The sequence below is a fragment of the Mustela lutreola genome, chromosome 9, assembly GCF_030435805.1.
Source record: "Mustela lutreola isolate mMusLut2 chromosome 9, mMusLut2.pri, whole genome shotgun sequence".
Taxonomy (NCBI): domain Eukaryota; kingdom Metazoa; phylum Chordata; class Mammalia; order Carnivora; family Mustelidae; genus Mustela; species Mustela lutreola.
In genome coordinates, this window is record NC_081298.1 from 119,957,814 (window position 1) to 119,981,537 (window position 23,724).

Below are 23,724 nucleotides of genomic sequence, written 5' to 3' on the forward strand. Positions count from 1 at the left end.
GCTGCATCAGAAAACCCTTAGCTGTCTTTTACCCTTTGGTCCTTTTCACATGCACACTTCACTGTTGTCACAGGATTAAATGTGACCAGCTGACAAAGAGCATGGGCACAACACTGTTATGCAACGCCATGTCTGCAAGGGTGCTTACAGCTCCTTTATTCAGTAAGTACCAAGTGCATGTTCAGTGCTACTGCTTACTACTATGCAAGCCAAGCCACGGCCCTCCTGATACTCCAATGTTTCCTGGTTGCTGAATTATGCAATACCTGAAAAGTACCTTGGAATTTTCAACAACTAAGGACACAAATATGTGATAATACTATAGTTACTCCCATAAGAGAAATTTTCTAATTTAAAAAGTAGTAACTAGGGGCGCCTGGGTGGCTCAGTCGGTTAGGCGTCTGCCTTTGGCTCAGGTCATGATCCAAGAATTCTGGGATTGAGCCCCACATGGAGCTCCCTGGTCAGCAGGGGAGTCTACTCCTCCCTCTTCCTCTCCCACTTTCCCTGCTCACGTACTCTCACTCTTGCTCACTCCCTCAAATAAATAAAATCTCTAAAAATAAATAATAAATAAAAAAATACAAACAAAACATGGTTCTGCAATCAAAATACTTACAAATGAAATTACTGAAAGAACACCTATTTTTTTTTTTTTTAAGATTTTACTTATGTGACAGAGAAAAAGAGAGTGCTGGATCACAAGCAGGAGGAGCGGCAGAGAGAGGAAGAAGCAGGCTCCCAGCTGAGGTGGGACCCTGATGCAGGGCCAGGACCCCAAGAATATGACCTAAGGGGAAGGAAGGCACTGAATCAACTGGCTACCCAGGAGCCCCACTGAAAGGACATCTTAAGTGAAGACATACCATGAAGAATACTGGCCCATTAATAAACAGAAGGCATTTTATGGCTATGCTATGATTTTTATATATAATTAGCACTAACTCTATCATATATAAATGCTAAGATGGAAACATCAATGAGTTTTGTATAAATACACTGATAAAAATAATTTCTGTGCCTAACAATTCATATACAGTATTTCATCTCCCTTGCAATTTTCTAATTATTTAATTTATTGAATTTATACTCCTCAACCAAGCCTTAGCCAACAAATTATTTTGGGGATTCATGTCAACCCTAGGTATGCTGAACTGAACTGAAGTTGGCAGATAAGCCAGCAACTAGACAAGAAGAAGAAACAGAGAAATCTACATCAAAGTATCAAAGATTTCCAGCAGAGGATCAAAGTATGTATGTTTTTTTATACAAGTCAGGGCCAACTTGCTCTACCTAGCTGGAAGGGCATTCTACTGGGGATCTCGGCATATGTGTGTGTGTGTGTGTATATGAAATATTTATATATTTCATTTATATATTTTATTTATATATATTTATATATATATTTCATATATATATGAAATATTTTATAGTTTCTCAGTGTAAACCTAATTAACTGTTTTAACCAATTCCTTTATTATAGGATCCTTTTTTAAAAAAAAGTATTATATTTATCATATAAACATCTAGTTTGTATAATATTTAATTATATAATGGTAATATAAGCAGCACAAATTTGGAAACAAATATAACTGTTAATAGGTTTACAATTTAATTATTGAGAAAAGAAATATACATGTACAAGTTGAGGTGTTTATAGAAGAACTGGAGAGTTATGTTTAATTTGGCAAGTTGGTTAGGTGAAATTTCATTAAGAAAGTTCATACCATAACAGGACTACAATGTGAGAAGTGAAAATATAAGCATTAGCTACACTGGCAACTAACAGGAAGGGAAGGATCACTTTACTTTGGTTAATCAAGGAAGGTATCTCTGAAATTTAGCAGGTATTTTAAGCTTACAAACTTGTACAAATGAAGTCAACTAGAAACCCATTTAAAATTTACCAATAAAATTATTTAACAGAGTGATGCATTCTGTATCAAAGATATTTATTCCCACACAGGATACCTTTGACGAATACGAGAATTTCAGATAAAAGGAACTAACATTTTTTGATGAACGCCTACGGGCAAGACACACTACATGGATACTAACATGATCAAAATTTTGGCTTTCTGTATTCTTTTACCACAAATGAAATATATGGTAGATAGATCCTAACAATATCTTGTTTTTAAATTGCATATAAAAATAAATACACTAAATATAGGCAAATGGTTCAAACTTTTTGTACCCCTGAACTAATTTTCAAGATAACTAGGGCCATATTATAATACAGCTTTGGATTAAAAGCCAAATGACATATAGCAGAAGAATCTTTTAAAATTTTAACCAGTTTCTGACAGACTGTTTATTAAAACAGTGCAAAGAAACATACATAATACAATTCAAAAGTTTCAAATAAACCATTAGCAAGAAAACTGTAAGATACAAAGTTAAGTACTATGTGTCATAATGGCTCAATAATCTCTACTTATTTGTTTCCAGGCAATGTGTATCAAAAAAATAACCAAAACTAAGTTTTCATAAATGATGAGATTACTTATTGATAAACCACTAGGTTTTCATGGCACAACACTAATATAATCTCCAAGCTCTCAAAGAATGCTAGACCCTCCTGAATTTGCTTCCCTTAACACCAGAAAGATGGGTACAGGGGTAGGTGTAGGGTTGGGGAGAGAAGATGAATTAACTTTTTAGTAATTACTTCAGGTTTTAAAGAATGTGGTCATGTTTAAATTTAGACATTTGCCATAACAACAATTAACTTTACTCTAACATAGTGTACTCATGAAATTAAATTTAAATCCTAACTTTTTGAGAAGTATAATGAAAGATAAGATACAGTAAGAACATATAAACATATAAAATCTGTGTGAGGAAAATCAGATGGTGTAATACAGCTTGCAATAATGGGTTTTGTCCCAATATAGCTAGCTCTGGAACTTCCAAGTCAATACTGTGAAAAAATGAGAAAATTTTAATACCAATATATACCATTATTTAGTTAAGACAACTAGACAAATTGGTAGATACTCGATAATGTTCCCAACAAAAAAGTCCTGTGCTTGTTCTCTTATTTCTACCTTCTAACTTATGTTTATTCACTTCTCTTTTCCATAATGAAAAAGCCATTTCTATCTTGCTTTAAAATTTGAAAATTTGTGGGACGCCAGGGTGGCTCAGTCATTTAAGCCTCTGCCTCTTGGTTTTGACTCAGGTCATGATCTCAGGGTCCTGAGATGGAGCCGTGCAGCAGCTCCACTGCTTCTCTGCCTCTGCCCCTCCCCCTAAACCTCTGCCCACTTTTGTGCTATCAAATAAATAAAATTTAGTTTTTTTTTAAATTTGTGTGTTTAATAATGGCCATATTACTGCTAAAGAGTTAAACCTGGGCAAATGAATAAATTTCTCTGGATTTCAATTTTCTCATTTGTCCCTTCCTCATCTGTAACTGGCAGGGACTGAACAGGAAAACTCAAATTTCCCTTTCTGAAATTATACTTACCTCCATGCTATGAAACCATCACTAAAAAGGTAGAGTTTTTAATGACACTTTGATAATTATTAGCAAGTAATTTAATGTGCTCAGTAATGTTGCTTTCTGAAAATACGAGCATGTCATTTTCCAAAATAGTATGGAGACAAGGTGATGGTGAGGAACCCTAGAGTAACATTCTACAGTCACCCATTTTTTTTAAACCAAGTATTACTGGAAATGAAACAGGTCCCCATCTAGTGGCCAGCAGGGGGAACTGCAGGCTTACTGAAGAGCATAAATATTAACCACTGCTTGAATAAAAAAATGATCCTTGTTTACAAGGCAGAGTTCAAAATCCATGGCAATGAGAAAAAGAAGTCAGACTGTTGAAAGAAGCAAGTTAAAGTAAACATGTTCTTTATACAAGGATTTCCCTATCTACCTAACTACTTTCTCTCTTTAAGGGTTTTTATTATTCCTTTGAAAATTAATAATTGAGATAAAACATTTAATTCACTTATTTGAATTACCCACCTTGAAGTTCTGGCTTTAGATTTACTGTTTTATAATTTTTCTAACAATTCTCTTATAAATTAGCTTCTGAAATTAAGTTCTTTCAAGAAAAATTTAAAAATACATACACAATACTGTTTGATATAGTTGGCAAACACCGAGTTATGTTACTGATTTCATGTTAATCTAATGTATAAAACCAAATAAGAACACTAACAGATGTCTTTCTTTTAGTTCGCATAAAAAGAATTATTTAAGCTTCAAATGTACTCAACCATTTCAAGTAACTGGAACCATGTTGTAACATTTGACAAATCTGATTAACTTCATTAAATATGAAGACTTATACTGCCCCTGTGATGCCGCCAAACAAAACACTCCAAAAACTTCTCCATTCTTTCGCTTGTAACAAGCTTTTACATTTTCTTCTCCACCCATTTTCAGGCCAATAGAGAAAAGCCAATATATGAAAAGGTTATAATAGGAAAACTATTAGGCTATTAAAAATTCCTCCTGAAACAGTTAATTCACAAAAAAAGAAATATTAGGATTTTTCTCCTAACAACCATAAGAAGGAGGACAAAAAGGAGGTGGGAAGGGAGTGAGAAAGCATATTCTATAGTAAATGGAAGACCAGTGAAAACCAGAGTGTAAACTACTATATGTTTCTGTATTTTCTTGTCTTGATCACCTATCATTTAAAAAAACATGTAACAGGGTGCATGGGTGGCTTAGTTGTTGAGCATCTGCCTTCAGCTCAGGTCATAATCCCAGGATCCTGGGATCAAGCCCTGCATCAGACTCTCTGCTTGGTGAGAAACCTGCTTCTCCCTCTCCCACCCCCACTTCTTGTGCTCCCTCCCTCACTGTATCTCTGTCAAATAAATAAAGTCTTTAAAAAAAAAATGTATATATATATGACAGAAAGGAAATGTGCACTGCTTGACTATAGCTCTTAAAAAAGCCTACTGCATTATGCCTGTGTTTCTGTGTATTATCTGCTAGCAGTGTAAGCAAATCATTCCTGAAATATAATGTCGCAAGTGAAATTATTAGCACTGTTGTCACACTTAAATACCAACTTGCCAGATAGGCAATGAAATAAATGGCATATTCTGTAAAAAAGTCAATATTATGAAAGACAAAGAAAAGCTGGGAAATGTTTCAGATTAAAGGAGAAAAGATAGGACAACTGAAATAGAAGATTCTAGACTCGATACTTTACCCTATCCCACCACCCCAAACTGCCAAAAATAATATTCTATAGGCAAATGATAAAACTGGAAAATGAACTATAAACTAGTCTTCTAAACCTGGAATTTTCTAAAAGATTTTATTTATTTGAGAGAGGGAGAGAGAGCATGAGAGAGCACAGCTGGTGGAGAGGGAGAAACAGGCTGCCCATGGAGGAGGGAGCCGGATGCGGGGCTCCATCCCAGGACCCTGGAATCATGACCTGAGCTGAAGGCAGCCACTTAACCAACGGAGCCACCCAGGGGACCCTAAAACTGGAATTTTACTGAGTTCCAAGAAAAATGACTATATAACTTGTTCAGATTTTTTTTTTTTTTTAAGATTTTATTTATTTATTTGACAGAGAGAGATCACAAGTAGGTGGAGAGGCAGGCAGAGAGAGAGGAGGAAGCAGGCTCCCCGCTGAGCAGAGAGCCCGATGTGGAACTCCATCCCAGGACCCTGAGATCATGACCTGAGCCGAAGGCAGCGGCTTAACCCACTGAGCCACCCAGGTGCCCTTGTTCAGATTTTAAAATGCTACTTAAAAAACTAACATTTTAACCAAAATTGATAAGTAACATATTTATTAATGTAACATTAAGCTATGTTTTCCTCAAAAATTCATATTCAGAATGAATTTTAACACTCATCTTAAATGAGTATACTTTTCTCACCAACTAAAGATCAGACTGCATCAAACTCGAGAATAATTTTCTCTGATCACTGAAAACACAATTTAAGAGGTGTGCTACCAAATTACCTGACCTATTCATCTTAACTAAGTCACTTTAATTTATCTAAAAATATAATTTCAAAGTAATTTGTTACCACATTCAAATGTGATTGTATCAATTCCAACTCTACCACTGGACCAGGTATCAACTTCAAGTACATAAATCTAAACATTGGGCTGGGGAAAAAAAAATCACCTTTTACAGATAAATAGTATGTCACAAAAGAAAGGTCAAACTCTTGATTTGTTGTATTAAATTTCTCAAATAGCTCCAAGATAGAGTATCGAAGTCTCTGTAATCCCAGATAGTTATCAAAATCACTATTTATTAATATACTCAGCAGAAATTACAGTTTACATGAATACATTATTTTAAATAGTAAACGTAGATAATACTGGATTTCCTTTTTAACCCTGACCATAAACATAAAAGCTCAGTGTTACACAGAGTGAACTATAGAACAAGATTTTAAGTTTTTGAGGATATAAATTTTGAAAGTGAAATGATTAATACAATATTTTAATAATGTGGAAAGAGATAAAGAAAAACCTTATCTTATTCTATTCAATTTCTCTATACAATCCAATGTTAAATTTTGGCACCAGGATGTTTATAGCTTTAAAAATTTTACTTAATCAATAAATATACTGTTTATTTGACAACTACTTTTAAAAAAAGACGAATGTGATACATGAAATAGGTCAGTGTAAGAACAAAATCAATCTAAATAATATATCACCTCAAAATTTTTATGAAGAAGTTTAAAGCAGACTAGAAAACCCTCGGTTTTTAAGCCCAATAACCTCCACAATGGTAGACGTTAAGGGGCAATTACCTCTTTTCAAATACAAGTAGCTTTTCCATCCATCCAATTGTGCATTAAACTGCTACCAAGTACCAAACAGACTTCAAGACTTATTCCCATCATTTTCCTCACCTATCCTTAATAATACAATTCAATGGGTAAAACTCTATTTTTATAAGCAAGAATACGAATAAAAGACAAAGATCAGAAGCAGAGCAGACAGTTGAAAACAAAAACAAGGGGGGCCTGGATGGCTCAGTGGGTTGAGCCTCTGCCTTCGGCTCAGATCATGGTCTCAGGGTCCTGGGATCGAGTGCCGCATCGGACTCTCTGTTCCACAGGGAACCTGCTTCCTCCTCTCTCTCTCTCTCTGCCTGCCTCTCTGTCTGCTTGTGATCTCTGTCTGTCAAATAAATAAATAAAATATTTAAAAAAAAAAAAAAAGAAAAGAAAGAAAGAAAAAAGAAGACAAAACAAAAAACCTAAAAGTTCTTAACTAAAAGGAGGAGATGTTAACTGCTTTGGGTTTTTTTGGCAATATCTGTAAACAAAACTATTATTATTTGGAAAAAGAATACCAATTCTTGGAACTAATTTCACAACTATAACTAGTTTCAATTATCAGTTGCAAACTGGCAAAATAAGTAACTGTAGTACTTTTCTTATTGAATTTGTAAAAATTAGTACTTATTATCAAATATCTATGGATTAGAATAATTTGTATATCTGCCTTTCTTCAATTTACCATCATCTGAAATTATACAGTGCTTGAGAAAAACATTAAGATGCACAGAAGTTCAATCAACCATATTTAGCTCAGAACACAGTCAGGAAGATAGATGCCAGCCTTTGCCCTATTAATTTCCATTATACATTATTTTTCAATACAGTACATTCACAGGTTAAAACAAAGGGATAAGGAAAACTTTCATTTTGTGTTCCAGAACAGGTCACAACACAGTTAGCCAATTAGGAACCCCTAAAGACAACTAGGTTATCTCCAGAAAAATTTTTAAGAAAGAAATCCATTAATCTTATACCTACATATATCGGGGATAACTAACACCAAATACTTCAATTGTACCTTATTATTTTAATAGACGATAAAAGAAGTCAACAAGGTACTAACAACAGTATGATTTACCTGAATCATTTCGTAGATAAGAGGACATAGCTGGGATGAGGCAAGACTGACTGAGCAGCTCTAGAAGGACAGAAGGAAGGGCATTACTGTTCTGAATTCGACTCTCGTGAGATGACTGGGCTTCTCCATCTACTGCACCACTCACAGGATTTATATAACTTGCAAGAACCTAAAAATGAAAGTTGTTGGGTTCACATTGGATTTTAGCTTCCCACACTTCAAAAGCCCACATTTTGTTAGATATTCAGAGTACTGTTTATATTTTCAAGTCAGTCACTGTCTATCTTTTAAAAACAAGATATTCTTTTCTTCAGATTTTCAAAAGAGAAGGATGTGCTTTTAGCATGATGACGATATACTGTATACAGTTAGACATTTAGAAAAAGTCCACCTAAGAACACATACTTCAAAACTTAGCAGCAGCCCTGAGTCGGACTCCCTGCCTGGCAGGAAGCCTGCTTTTCTCTCTCCCACTCCCCTGCTTGTATTCCCTTTCTTGCTATCTCTCTCTAAATAAATAAAATCTTAAAAAAACAAAACAAAACAAAAAAACTTAGCAGAAATTCTGACATTATTTATTTTATTGAGTAGATTCAGTTTACATTTTGAGGATGATCTTAGAATTCTATACTAGAATGAGCCTATCACTCTAGAACTGCAGAAAATAAGGCTCAAAGATTTGACCTATTTTAGGGGCACCTGGGTGGTTCAGTCATAGGGCATCTGCCTTCAGCTCAGGTCATGATCCCAGGGTCCTGGGATTGAGCCCTGCATCAGGCTCTCTGCTCAGCGGGAAGCCTGCTTCTCCCTCTCCCACGCCCCTTGCTTGTGTTCCCTCTCACTGTCTCTCTCCCTCTCAAACAGACAAGTAAAATCTTTAAAAAAAGAAAAATTTGACCTATTTAGTTGATGCAGGGACTCAAGCTAGTATTTAAGCACCTCCCCCTTGTCATACTGGTGCTGTGGGATTTTTGGTGTATGTTCAACTTGCCTGATTCTAGAAAAGTCATAAAACAATATGAAACAAAGAAACAAATATATTAAAAAAATAATTTTTTTCCCTTGAAGAGTCCAGACACAGCATGTTAGATGAAAAGAGGACTGGAACGAGGTGGATATGGTACGTTTTCCAGTTTTGGGGTAATTTCATACTTGTCAATTTCCTCTCAGTGAAGAAGCTAATTGAGAGGGAAGAAATTTATAGTTACAAGTCCAGTAGTATGTTATACTGGACCTGTATAGATACAAGTCCAGTAGTATCTTAAATGCACTGAGAGTAAGGAGTATAATGTGTTTTATACAAGTAGCTGAAGATGAGTTGGAGAGTCATCAACACTTAATCAATACAAATATAAAAAAATAATTTTAATTATTATCCCTGACAGTATCAACATTGTAAACATACCTGCAGAAGACAGGTAACATGTTCCTCTTCCAGCCTCTGTTTGGTTAAGGCTTGTTCCACATCCCATCCAGAAGCTGTAGAGCCTGTTCCAAAGCCAGTCCCTTTGGCCCAATACAGCTGCTGTTCTTCTGTTGATGTAGGGTTATGAGAGCTTGATACCTGTGGCTTACGAGGAAAAAACGAAAATTTCTTACTATTTGATTTTAGTTGCCCTCAAAAATATTTATCAGTGCAAAAAGAAAGAGTTCAGCTGCGATAGAAAACAGTCTGAGGACTCTTCAAAATATTAAATAAAGGGGGCACCTGGGTGGCTCAGTGGGTTAAGCCTCTGCCTTTGGCTCAGGTCATGATCCCAGAGTCCTGGGATCAGGGAGCCTGCTTCCCCTCTCTCTCTGACTGTCTCTCTGCCTATCTGATTTATTTGACAGAGATGTCAAATAAATAAATAAAATCTCTTAAAAAAAAATAAAAAATTACTATGTGCCCCAGCAATTCTATTCCTAAGTATATAACCAAAGGGAAAAAAAAAAACAACGGATAAGCAAATAGAGGTCCACATGTTTTCACAGCAAGACTGTAACAGCCAAAAAGTCAAAACAGCCCAAATACCCTTCAATGGAAGAAGTATAAACAAATTGTGATATATATATACATAGAAAACAATTACTCAGCCATAAGAAGTAATGAAGTACGATACATGCATGCTGCTTTGCGAATGAACCTCAAAAACATGCTAAGTGAAAGCAGACAGACACAGAAGATAACATACTGCACCATTCCATTTATATTAAATACCCACAGCAGGTAAATATAGAGACACAGAACACAGACTGGTAGCTGCCAGGGACTGGGAGAGGGGAAAAATGGGGAATAAATGCTTTTATTTAAGAATAAATAAATAAAACTTTTAAATATTTATCAATAAAACATGGGGTAAAGACAACAGAGTCAATGACTTAAAATTAGAGAAAACAGTGAAAGGAACAGGGATATGAGCCAGATCGCTTGGGATGAATCTAGTACAAGCATATCTTAGGAGAATTCTATAATGGTGTCATATGTTTTCAATCAAAGTAAGCAAGATTGCTTCTATTTCTAGAAGGAATAATTCTCAATTTCTTTCTTTCTCAGAATGTGATGTGTAGAAAATTCTCTTTTGGCCAAAGAGGACATTTAAAAAATGTGAATGGTATAGAGACAGAAGAAATTACTTAGAACCAGTGGCCTTATTGACATAACCTCAAACTCTGTAAAGGTCAATTTTTATTATTATTTTTGTGGGCAGTAAAATTACAATTAATTCTATCACAAGAATCTTCTTTTAAAGAATTTTCACTAAATATACTATGAACACTCAAAAGAGATTTGTAACTAAAAAAAAAAAAAATGATTTGCAACTAACATTAGTGTTAAGGGTTATTTAAAAATAATACCAATGTTTTTCGTTTCTCTTAATGGGAATATTTTCTAAGGAAGAATATTATGCATACTACTTTCATAAATTGACCTGCAATTTAGTTTTATGGATCTATGATTAAAAATGCCATCTTTCGGGGCGCCTGGGTGGCTCAGTGGGTTAAAGCCTCTGCCTTCGGCTCAGGTCATGATCCCGGGTCCTGGGATCGAGCCCCGCATCAGGCTCTCTGCTCAGCAGGGAGCCTGCTTCCTCCTCTTTCTCTGCCTGCCTCTCTACCTACTTGCGATCTCTGTCTGTCAAATAAATAAATAAAATCTTAAATAAATAAATCTTTTTAAAAAAATGCCATCTTTCACATTTCATAAGATAAAGTATTAAATGAATGACAATTTCATCACCATATAAACAGTTAAGAGTAAAATAACATTATTGATAGAAATTTATTTTAAAAAATCCTAAAATGTGTAACATATATACAGAAAAAACACAAAACAAATTTAATGAACTGTAAAAACTTATTTAACTGTGCAGGTCAAGAATTAGATTACTGCACACAAGAATTTGCTCCGGGCGCCTGGATGGCTCAGTGGGTTAAGCTGCTGCCTTCGGCTCAGGTCATGATCTCAGGGGTCTTGGGATCGAGTCCTGCATCGGGCTCTCTGCTCAGTGGGGAGCCTGCTTCCTCCTCTCTCTGTCTGCCTCTCTGCCTACTTGTGATCTCTCTGTCAAATAAATAAATAAAACCTTAAAAAAAAAAAAAAAGAATTTGTTCCTACTCTATTACCTATTCATCAAACCTTCAATTCCTCCACTAAGTTAATTACAATTCTGATTTTTTGTACTCATTACTCTTTCTTACTCTTCTTTATAATTTTACCACTTAAGCATGAAACTCTAGACACTATAGTTTCAATCTGTTTAATTTTAAACATTATACAAATGGAATCATGCCATATATATATTCTACTATGTGTGGGATTTTAGTTGTGCTTCAGAAATGCACTGCTATTGTGTATAGTTCGCTGTAGCTGTTTACTTTCATAGCCTAACAATATTCCATTTTATAGAAGACTACAATTTCCTTATCCTTTCTACTGTTTCCACGTTACTTTATTCATTCTACACACTTTATATTATGACAAATGATGATGGGACAATACTTGGTATTGTGGTTTTGGAATTTTACACCTTCTGGTGGGTGTATAGGTATAGTGTATTAAAGGTTTTCATTTTGTACTTCTCTGGTAACTAATGAAACAGATCATCTTCTTACATTTATCAGATATTTAGGTAGCCCCTCTTATAAGTGCCCATTCTAGCCTTTCATATATTTTTCTACTGGGTTTTCTTGTCTTTCCTTTTTGTAATTTTGTAAGATCTCCAAATATTCCTAATAGAAATTTCTGATCAGATACAACCAACTATAGTCTCCCATATAGACTTAGGTATGGTCTCCCATTCTGTGACTTCCTTTTCACTATCCTCAGTCTTAATTTTCACACAGTTGGGTTTTTTTTTCTATTTTTTTTTCCCAAACAGGTTAGAGCTTTTCTAAATACTCTCTTCAAGAAGTTTTTGTCTACTCCTAGATCATAAAGGTATCTGTGTATGTTTTTTGTCAAAGGGCACTGTTATATTTTGTATATATTACAGACATTTAGATCTATCATCTGATTAGAATTAATTTTTGCATATAGAGTACATTAGGGGTTAAAGATTCATTTTTGTTCCACAAGAACATTTAAGTGACCCCCACCATCATTAACTGATAAGATCGTACTTACCCCATTATGTTGCAGAGTTACTGTTATCATAACAGATAACCAAACATATGGGGAGTTATCGTTTGCTGGGCTTCTAATCTATCCTTGTATTAATACCACATTTTAATCAATTTTATGATAGCATAAGCCTACTAGGTATACACTTCTTTTGAAACTGCCTTAGCTATTCTTGAGCTTTTGCATTTCCCAAAAAAATGTTAGAACTGGTTTGTTAATTTCCTCCAAAATAAATCAGAAATTCCACCAAACATAAAGATCACTTTGATAAGAAATACTATCGAACTGTTCTATTTTCTGTGTCCATGGAAATAAACACGAGCAAAGATCTCAGTTTACTGAAGACTAGTGTTTTTTTAAGAAAACTTCAAATATTTCACACACAAAAGTCTTACACATTTTTTTAGATTCATTCACAGATATTTTCTCTTTTTGATGCTAAAAAAAAGTATCTTTAAAAAGTTCATTTCAGGGACGCCTGGGTGGCTCAGTTGGTTAAGCAGCTGCCTTCGGCTCAGGTCATGATCCCAGCATCCTGGGATCGAGTCCCACATCAGGCTCCTTGCTCAGCAGGGAGCCTGCTTCTCCCTCTGCCTGCCATTCTGTCTGCCTGTGCTCTCTCTCTCCCCCTCTCTCTCTCTCTGATAAATAAATAAAATCTTAAAAAAAAAAAAAAAAAAAAGTTCATTTCAGGGGCACCTGGGTGGCTCAGTGGGTTAAAGCCTCTGCCTTTGGCTCAGGTCATGATCCCAGGGTCCTGGGATTGAGCCCTACATCGGGCTCTCTGCTTGGCGGGGAGCCTGCTTCCTCCTTTCTCTCTGCTTGCCTCTCTGCCTACCGGTGATCTCTGTCTGTCAAATAAATAAATAAAATCTTAAAAAAAAAAAGTTCATTTCAGGGACGCCTGGGTGGTTCAGTTGGTTAAGCAGCTGCCTTCGGCTCAAGTCATGATCCCAGTGTCCTGGGATCAAGTCCCATATTGGGCTCCTTGCTCAGCAGGGAGCCTGCTTCTCCCTCTGCCTCTGCCTGCCATTCTGTCTGCCTGCGCTCGCTCTCTCTCCCTCTCTCTCTCTGATAAATAAACAAAATCTTTAAAAAAAAAAAGTTCATTTCATAAGTCAATCGGAGAAAGACAACTATCATATGATCTCCCTGATATGAGGAAGTGGAGATGCAACATGGGGGTTTGGGGGGTAGGAAAAGAATAAATGAAACAAGATGGGATCAGGAGGGAGACAAACCATAAGAGATTCTTAATGTCACAAAACAAACTGAGGGTTGCTGTGGGGAGGGGGGTTGGGAAGGGTATGTGCTATGGTGAGTGCTGTGAAGTGTGTAAACCTGGTGATTCACAGACCTGTACCCCTAGGGCTAAAAATACATTATATATTTACAAAAAAATTAAAAAAAAATTTTTTTTAAAGTTCATTTCATGTTTCTTGCTGGTATACTTATTTTAAATACTGAACCTGGACACTGTATCCTCATTAAACTCACTTATATCATTAATTATTTTTGGATTTTCTAGAAACACAATCAAAACATCTTGAAATAGGGACGCTTGGGTGGCTCAGTTGGTTGAGCAGCTGCCTTCGGCTCAGGTCATGATCCTAGCGTTCTGGGATCGAGTCCCACATCGGGCTCCTTGCTTGGCAGGGATCCTGCTTCTCCCTCTGCCTCTGCCTGCCTCTCTGTCTGCCTGTGCTCACTCGCTCTCTCTCCCTCTATCCCTGACAAATAAATAAATAAAATCTTAAAAAAAAAAAAAAATCTTGAAATAATGAGGTTTATTTTTTCTTTCTTTCTTCCCTTATCTTTCTGAACTAGCTAGAAGCTCCAATTAAATAGTAAGATTCTCTAAAGTTCAAGAAAAGGATGAGAGACCACGGTATAAATTCAGCATATCCTGGTAAATGGGAAAGCTTCTTTAGCTATTACATCTTTGTTTTTCAAGTAGATGGATTAACTTATGGCTTCTAAAAGAGCCTAATAGAGAAGAAACACTTAGTTCATAGTTCCTCTTTTAAATATCCTTTTACAAACAAAAAAGGAATACACAAGTCTCTGAAATACTATTTCAGAAAAACCATATTCTGTACTCCATGAATTTAACTTAATTTTTTCATAATCTAAATAAAATTGAACTTACCTCTGCTTGATTGAGACTAGAGTTTGGTACTCGTGGGGCATGGTGGCTCAGAGCAGAGAGGCAGACAAGAATGAGGTGTAGTGCTCCAATTTCCAGTGCCATCCGCCTTAGAAGCACACCATCATCAGTTGTCAATGGTGTCGTACTAAACAGACTACGAAGGACATGGAAAGGAAGAGTTGGAAGCACATTGGCTGATGGAGATTGCAGAATATGACCTAGATCAAGAAAAGAGAACTCAAAGTTAAAAATACTTAAGAACACAATAAGGAACAAGATACAGGGTCACAAATTAATAGTGATAACATACCATATATCATTAAATTTATTTAAAAAAACAACACAAAGACCACAAACAGAATAATACCTGAAAAATGTAATAAGAAGAAGTGTCTGGAAAACCTCTTTAAGACATAGTATATGTAAACAAATTAAAGCTGAAATATATTCATATGATAATTAGTAATTACAGATTCTGTCATGATTATTAGAAACCAGAAATTGAATGAAAACCTAAAAACTAAAATAGAAGCACTTAAAATACCTGATTCCCTTGGGAATAGTTTCAATCATGAACAGATAATGAAAGAGTGAAACCATTTTATCTGTCTATGATATTATTTTGTTATTACACCTAGCTTTAGAAAGGAATGTTAAGGCGTGCCTGGGTGGCTCAGTGGGTTAAGCCTCTGCCTAGGGCCTGGGTCATGATCTCAGGGTCCTGGGATCGAACCCAACATTGGCTCTCTGCTCAGCAGGGAACCTACTTCCTCCTCTCTCTCTGCCTGCCTCTCTGCCTACTAGTGATCTCTCTCTCTCTCTGTCAAATAAATAAATGAAATCTTTAAAAAATTTATTAAAAAGAAAGAAAGAAAGGAATGTTAAGTGCAAAAAATCCAAACCAAACCAAAATAAAAACTACCACTATATGAACAGTGGAAGAGATAATGGATATCAGAATTACACTTTTTAATAAACATTCAGCATATATTCACTAAAAAAGGGGGGGTGAAATGGCATAAAGACGATTTTCTGCTGGGTTACACCCAACATTGTGTGATAGAGTGCCATAAAATGTATTCCTTTATCTACTTAGATTAAAAAATCAGATGAAATAATTAGAAATTCCTGATCTGGGGTACCTCGTTTCTAATTCAGGTCATGATCTTAGCTCTAGTCTGCTTGAGATTTTTCTCTCCCTCGCCTTCTGCCTCTCCCACTCTTCTCTCTCAATTAAGTAAATCTTAAAAAACAAATAAGCAAACAAACCTGATCTATTAAAATAAGCATATATAGTTTATACATGAAACCAAACAACCAAGATTATTTAGGATGTAATTTAATAAGTTATTACAAAAACATTTAAAATAATGTCACCATTTTTAAAAAAGATTTTATTTACTTAGTTGATAGAGAGCGTGTGGTGTGCACAACAGAGTAGTGACAGGCAGAGGGAGAAGCAGGATCTCCTCTAAGCAAGGAGCCGGGTACAGGGCTCAATCCCAGGCCCCTGGGATTATGATCTGAGCCAAAGGCAGATGCTTAACCGACTGAGCCACCCAAGTGTCCCAATGTCACCATTTTTTAAAAAAAATATTTTATTTATTTATTTGACAGACAGAGATCACAAGTAGACAGAGAAGCAGGCAGAGAGAGAGGAGGAAGCAGGCTCCCTGCTGAGCAGACAGCCCAATGACAGAGAGAGAGTGAGAGAGAAGCAGCAGAGCGAGAGGGAACAGCAGATTCCCCACTAAGCAGGGAGCCCAATGAGGGACTCAATCCCAGGACCCTGGGATCATGACCTGAGCTGCAGGCAGACGCCTAATGGACTGAGTCACCCAGGCGCCCCAATTATTAATTTTCAAATGGAATGGTCATTAACTGAAGAATCATAGGTAAACTGATTGAAAATCTACTTGCTAGGCTACCCTCAATTTTGACTTTTCTTTAATGTTCCCTTATATTAAATAAAATTGCCAGCCCAATGGAAACAAATGCCATAGTTTTTATTATTATTCTGTAATATTATCACATTACAAAATAATTATTCTATAATGTTACTTGCTACATGCTATTGTCTTTAGTGGAAACAGTGCTTCCAGATTCATTTTCTTAAGAAAGATTATCACGTCATGACTTGGTTCATGTTTTAGTGAATTTTTATTACTATTAAGGATAAAATCTCAAGTTCTTAGTAAGACTTTCCATGATCTGTTTTCAGTAATAGTTTTTAGAATGAGAGCTCAGTGCCTTTTATGCAAGTTTTCATCAGCTAACTCATCCTCTCTCATATAATCTGAGCACACAAACATTACTCAAATCATCTTTCTAGCTCATCTCAGCCTAAATAGACTATCCTTCAAGATCCTACTAAAAATTACTCTGCCACTTTCTTCACACAGCTGGGTAGTAAGGAAACAGTCTCACACCTGTGAGCCTTCAGAATACTGTACCTCTCGCAAGTCTTTTGCAACTTGTTAAGTCTGCTTATCTATACTGCTTGTTGCTACTATGGGAGAACATTAGCGACATGAAGGCAAATCTAAATAGCTGCTTCATTTCCCACTGCTTCTGATGGTGGCCAGCAGTTATATAAACAGTGAATACATTTTGAATGAATAAAGTAATGCAAATGAAGACTCTTGGGGGCGCCTGGGTGGCTCAGTCAGTTAAGTGTCTGCCTTCGGCTCAGGTCATGATCCCAGAGTCCTTGGGTCGAGTCCCACATCAGGCTCTCTGCTCAGCGAGAAGCCTGCTTCTCCCTCTCCCTCTCCCCCTGCTTGTGTTCCCTCTCTCGCTGTGTCTCTCTCTGTCAAATAAATAAACAAAATCTTTAAAAAAAAGAAAAAGAAGATTCTTTAGGACTTGTTATATGTATCATTAGAATGAAACTACCAGCAACAAAGGATCTAGTAACTCTACTGTGAAATAAATAATGAGTAACAGGCACTGAGCTGAGTAACTTTTACACAACCTATGCTAAATTTCATTACTAATTCTAAATACTTACTTCCTTCTCCATCATCCGTCACTCCCAACACCAGTCGAAGAAGGCATTGGGCATGTTTTCTCTCTTTCAGTAGCACTTCAGCATAGCCCGGAAGACGAAGAAATAATCCGAAAGCAGCCAAAGAATGGGCAGGAATGGGAGACATGGTCTGTACTGCTGATTTGATTGGTGGAGGTTCAGCTGCAATGGTTTCTGGTGCTTCATAAACTAATTCCCCTGACTGTTCAATGGTCACCCACTCAAACTGATCACTATCTTTTGGCTTTTCCTGAGTGGTAGAAGTTACCACTGGAGCACTCACCTGAAGAAAAAAGAAAATTTTTGCTTGGCTATTTGTGTTTTCAACATCAGGTTCAAATTAAAGATGTGACTTTAAATGATCTCTTTAAAATACAGGAATAAAAACACCAATAAAGGGACATTTTTTAAAAGCCTCCAAACATCAGGAATTAAATGATATCATGAGTATGGTGGTATCTGTCAAGTATCTCTACTTTAAAGTCAGATACATACATCCATACATTTATTTATTTATAAATAAAGTTATTATTTTATCCTTTGTCATTAGTTAATTATCTGTAGACAGAGTCTTTGAGGTTATGTAAATATCTTGTTTCCCCCCAAACTGTGATCAATTAGAATTAGCATTTAAAAAATTCTTGCCTAAAACAATAATTACTACACTGGCTGCCAAATGGTGACTTTCATCATTCCTTCCTCATTTATTAGTTGGCCTGAACTGTAGGCAAAAATGTTCCCTTCTTCTCCCCTCTTAGTTATTCATTTATTAATCCACATCAGTTTGGAACTAGGGTCCCTGCAGATGATCAGGGTGGATCCTAAATCAATGACAGTTGTCTTCAATGTCTTTGACAAGAAAGATGGTCGTGTGAAAATATAAGCAGAAACTGGACTCATGGACCCAGGGACCATGGATCTGCTGACAACCTGATTTCAGACCTCGAACTTCCCTACAGAGTGAAAGAATAATTTCTGTTGCTTTAGGCCATTTAGTTTGTGGTCCTTTATTACAGCACCCTAAGAAACTAATATATATATATACTAAGTACATGAAATTACAGAGAATAATTCCTCTACTTCATTCAATAAACGTAAAGTTCTTTATAATTAAAACTTCCTGTAAGCCATACTCCCTCCTTATTAATGAAAGAGCACTGAAAATACACACATCCCAATAGTAACATTAATTAACAGTAAAGAGGTTAAAGCAGAATGTTTTTTAAAGCTACCGGAAATAGAAATGGTACCTAAAACAGGAAAAAAAGTTAAGCAGAAAGACAATACATTTGGGTAGCAGTATACACTACCATCTTACTCTCCCATTGCCAGTAATATCCAAAATTAATATGCCTAAAGAAGCACAGAAATAAAAGTGCTACAGTGAGACGACCATAAAATCAAAGTAAATGCCGCAGCGTAATCAGTTTGGCAAATGTGCTCGGTCTTCAGCACTTCTTTGGTACCAACTAGTTCATAAAAAGCTCTGTACAGGCTTATCTTTGAAAGACTTACACGATGCTCAAAGGCTGTAAGAGAAAGGTACTCCCAAAAGATTAACACAAGTGAGTTTTTTCAAAAAAGCAAAAAAAGAGAACAAAGGGCTTTGCCATGGAATGATATATTCAATTAGGAATCTTATCTTACTTGTTGAATTACTTCTGGATATAGCATGGGCAGTCTTTCTGCAATAAGAGCCAGTCCACCCATTCCTGCAAAAACTTGTAATGGTGACTGAATGGGACAGGTTTCAAGTAAAGACTCATCCAATATCCCATCCATACATTCATCACTTGGAGTGAGAGCCTCATCTTCTGGACAACTACCAAGTAAGTCTCCATGATCTAGAACAATAAAGTACAAGTAACAGGTAAGTAAAGGTCTCTTTTTATAATAATCTTTCATTTACAAAACAGATCTGTCACCTCTCTACATAACAAAAGAGCATAAATATCTTAGGTTACTCAGATCAAGCTTTAAGGCTAGATGCTACAATAATTTTTAAATGATTTCTGATGTTGCCTCCTAAAGTCCTGCTACTCAAGGTATGGTCACTGGCATAGGAGCACTGGCATCATCTAAGAGCTTCTGAAATGCAGAATCTCAGGTCCCATCCCTGATCTACTGAATAAGAATCTGCATTTTAAGAGTGCTCTAAAGGTAATTTATGAGCATAATTTTAAAGTTTGAGAAGCACTGTCCTTCAGGGTATATGTGTAAGTTATATTGTACATAAAAATAAGTAAGTCAGCAGAGTCAAAGCAAATACTAACATATGTACATCACGTTCTGAAATAACCAATTAGGAAAAACTCAATACCAACAAAGACTTCTCATACTGAAAACTAAGAATTACACCATACTGATTTAACTTTGAATCACTCACAGAAGAAAACCAAAAGGCTAGTGTGTTTATACATAACCAGATTCTATAAACACTAAAAAACCTCCCCAAATAATCCTGCTGAAAACCGAGCAAAGGAAATATTCTAAATCTACTGAAGGATGCAAAAGGCTATTATTAATAAAGTATATGTGCTCATAAAATAAGTGATGCTGTTAAGAGAAATTAAGATTAATTTCTAGTGAAAATAGCAATTTTTTGTATTTATAAATTATTCCATCATAAAGAAAAATATTTTGTTAGTTTGATATAATAAAAACAAAGTAAATTAAGTCATCAGCTACAGAAATCCTTACTTCCTTGGATCACGCACTGTAATTTTAAAGGAATATCACATACATACCTTTTTCAGGGTGTAACCTTTTAAAAGAGTCCGTTTTTGAAAGACTTGGGTCTGTGATAACTCTAGATCCCAATTTAACAGTCAGGTCTATTGAACGGTAACCTTGAGGAAGTTTTCGGTCATACAGGAGAGTTAAGAGTTGGGCAAGTGTCATTTCTGCTGGCAATGGCTGGCCTAAAAATGACATAATTAAGTTAAATCTAGAATCCAAGAGGGGGACATTTATGTGGTTTGATTTACTCAGTTACTGTTTTTACTGAACTGCACCTTAAGCGTCTGATTCTGACACTAAAAACAATTTAAAATCAGCACATGGGAAGTTTACAGAAATCTATTTCTGATGCGTGTGAATAATACTATCTATACAAAGTGTTAGTCAGTAACCAAATCCCACCAAGATCTTCTGAGCCAAATTAAGAAACAAAGAAACAGAATTCTTACAAATCTGGAGTTGGCAAAATCTTTTCCCTACAAGGCCAGATAATAAATATTTTAAAATATGAAGACTATATGGTCTCTGCTGCAGCTACTAACTCTCCCACTGTGGCACAAAAATGCCCATGGACAACACACAAATAAACAGGCATAGTTGTATTTCGATACAACTTTTTTAGAGAAAGAGGGGCGCTTGGGTGGCTCAGCTGGTTAAGCGTATGATTCTGGATTTCAGCTCAGGTCATGATCTTAGGACCCTACGTCGGGCTCTGCACTGAACACAAAGTCTGCTTGAGATTTTCTCTCCCTCTGCCTGCCATCCCCCAGTTGTGCTCTCTCTCTCCCTAAAATAAATAAAATCTTAAAAAATAATAATAAACTTTAAAAAATATTTTTTAATATTTTTTTACTGGCCATACTTTGTTTACTGGCCATACTTTGTTCTTTGCTATAAAGCAGTAACATAAAGCTAAGAAGGAAAATCCTTTCAAAGTTAGGTGGCAACCTGATTGTAACAATATAGCACAAAAATGGAGATAAACTGGCTATCACCTTGACCAACGGGAAGCATACTGGTCAAAGAATGTGTACCACATGGGGAGAAAACACTGCGTAACTCTTGGTGGTATGGCCAAGAACTCCACTGCTATAACCAGTTCTTCAAAATCTGCCTCACACTGCTTCCTGGACAACTTGTTATCAACTCTTTAAAACATTAGTTTTACTGATTTTTATAGCACACTGACAGCAAAATTAGGAAAGTACTAAGCTGTAAATATGCAACATTATAACGTTAAAAGGAGTATGTAGAACGTTACTCCTTTTCTTCTCATTTTTCTTAGAGAACTGTAAGGACAAAGCCTCACTAACTCATTTATCTCATCTCGAGCACTTGATTAAACAGGAGTCTGGCAAACGTGTCTTCAAAGATTTTTTTTTTTTAATTTTTAAATATTGTGAATATTACCTGCCAAGAGTTTGTGGAACAGGTGAAACACTGGGACAGTAATTATTTTGTTGGCAGTCTCCACTCCTGAAGAAGCACTTCCTATTTTATCAGGCACTGTTCTCCCTCTCCTGGATGGCGGACGAGGTGGTGTAGCTGACACAGCCCGTTTAGACTGGGATTTCAGCCCTAAAAGAATCAGTAAGATTCTATAGCTAGCCAAAACACTAAGAAATGAACACTTTCACAATATTTTCAAAAAGAATCACATTTCTAACTAATAACAAAGAGAGAGAAATATTTCTTCTGATCTTTATCTCCCAATTTTATTTGCCCTTTATGACACATCATTAATTCTGGTTTCATGTTCATAACTATTTTCAAGAAAGTAAAAAGCAATGCTAAATTCTACTGTCTCTGAGATACAGATGATTGCCCGTTTTACTAGCAAGTATTTTTGTGCGACTATGTGCAGGAAAGCTCGCATTAATTCTTCTCTGAAACAGAATAAATGCCACCAGTACAGAGATCTCCTATTTGAGGAGTGAAGTAACATGGACTAAACAATCTTCTTTGAACTAAAATCATCTCACTTATGTTAAAGAAAATATCCTCCAAAATGATCAGTTATCTCGGATATTTTGTCATATTCTTCAGCTGACAGTATGAGTACAAGTCTCTGTACATTGTCAAGCTTAAAATGAGTACCTAAACAGTTCACAAATGTTTAGCATCTGATGAACTATATTACACTTTAAAATAAGTGTAATACTTACACTGCCAATGAGTAATGAATTTCAGGTGCAACGTTTTTATATTCAGTATTAAAACATCACTACAAGACGTTTGCATTAATACTTTGCATTACGTGCATAGATTTGCATATATGCATTATATGCATAAATTTGCATTAATACTTTTTATTACATGAAGTTCCTATTAATACATACTGTTATAATTTTATAAAAACCCAAACAAAATCAAGATTATAAAAAACAGAAAGCTTACCTGAAGCAACAACAACGCTGTAATTGTCCTGAAATCCATTTTCCGCCTTAACTTTTTCTTTCTCTTCATGGTTTTTCTTTTCTTTGTCATCTTTCTGTTCACTAATTAGTTTAGCAGTGATACTTGGAGTATCTGTAAGAAAATATTACCTAAAATACACTGCTTTTCAAAGTCATTAAGCAGGAGGCTACAAATATTTTGAAACAAATATTATACAAGACATTATCGCTAACATGGGTAGAATGTAAATGCATTTAGAAAAAACTGATGAGGTAAAGCCTGATATTTAATCCTCGCTGATACTAATTTAAGGAAATCACCACCGTTCATAAGCCAGGATACTTAAATTCCCATCTCTAGAAAACATTACAAATTACAGTGGTATTACCTCTCAAGGCAATGAAAAGCTATTACCACTAAATTTCCTTTATTTTAGGTACAGTTCAATGTGCTTGCCACCAACAAGTAATCTGGTCCTCACAACATGCATATCAAGAAGGAATATTACTCCAGAATAAGGAAACAGCCTTTAACAAGTTACTGATCTAACCTATTAATGGAAATATGGAATTCAAGCTCAGAACTCTCTTAAAGCATTCTTAAATAGACTTCTTATTCTACAGACAGGAATGGAAAGGAGAAAATTTCAGTAATGAGGATTTGTTTTGCTATTTTTAACTTAAGAAACTTAGATACTTTAAAAACTGATACTAAGGACTTTAATAAGATAAACTATTTGAATTACTGTTTTCTTTCACTACTCTGGGATATGGCATGCTATTAAAAACCATGAATTGAATGGATGATTGTATAATGATCTGATCTGGCCATTAAGAAATCCAAAAACCTAGAGGAACTGTTTGTTTGTTTGTTTTTTTAAACTGTTTTAATATTAGGAATGACTTTCACTAAATAGATATGTTGATACTGA

At 35.6% G+C, this 23,724-nt stretch overlaps 1 protein-coding gene across 10 annotated transcripts in view; it reads right to left on the bottom strand.

Annotated features, from left to right (window-relative positions):
- The window catches only part of BIRC6 (baculoviral IAP repeat containing 6), a 226,673-nt gene that overhangs the window by 51,977 nt on the left and 150,972 nt on the right, over nucleotides 1-23,724 (bottom strand). For all 10 annotated transcript variants that reach the window (XR_009357395.1, XM_059188672.1, XM_059188669.1 and 7 more), the window contains 8 exons: nucleotides 22,794-22,925; nucleotides 21,807-21,974; nucleotides 20,405-20,578; nucleotides 19,305-19,501; nucleotides 17,640-17,940; nucleotides 14,630-14,847; nucleotides 9,283-9,447; nucleotides 7,878-8,046 (listed from right to left, as the gene is read on the bottom strand). Coding sequence is in view for 9 of the 10 variants with exons in the window: in XM_059188672.1 (XP_059044655.1) it covers nucleotides 7,878-8,046; nucleotides 9,283-9,447; nucleotides 14,630-14,847; nucleotides 17,640-17,940; nucleotides 19,305-19,501; nucleotides 20,405-20,578; nucleotides 21,807-21,974; nucleotides 22,794-22,925 (1,524 nt within the window). In the remaining variant the exon portion in view is untranslated. The remainder of the gene's footprint in view (nucleotides 1-7,877; nucleotides 8,047-9,282; nucleotides 9,448-14,629; nucleotides 14,848-17,639; nucleotides 17,941-19,304; nucleotides 19,502-20,404; nucleotides 20,579-21,806; nucleotides 21,975-22,793; nucleotides 22,926-23,724) is intronic.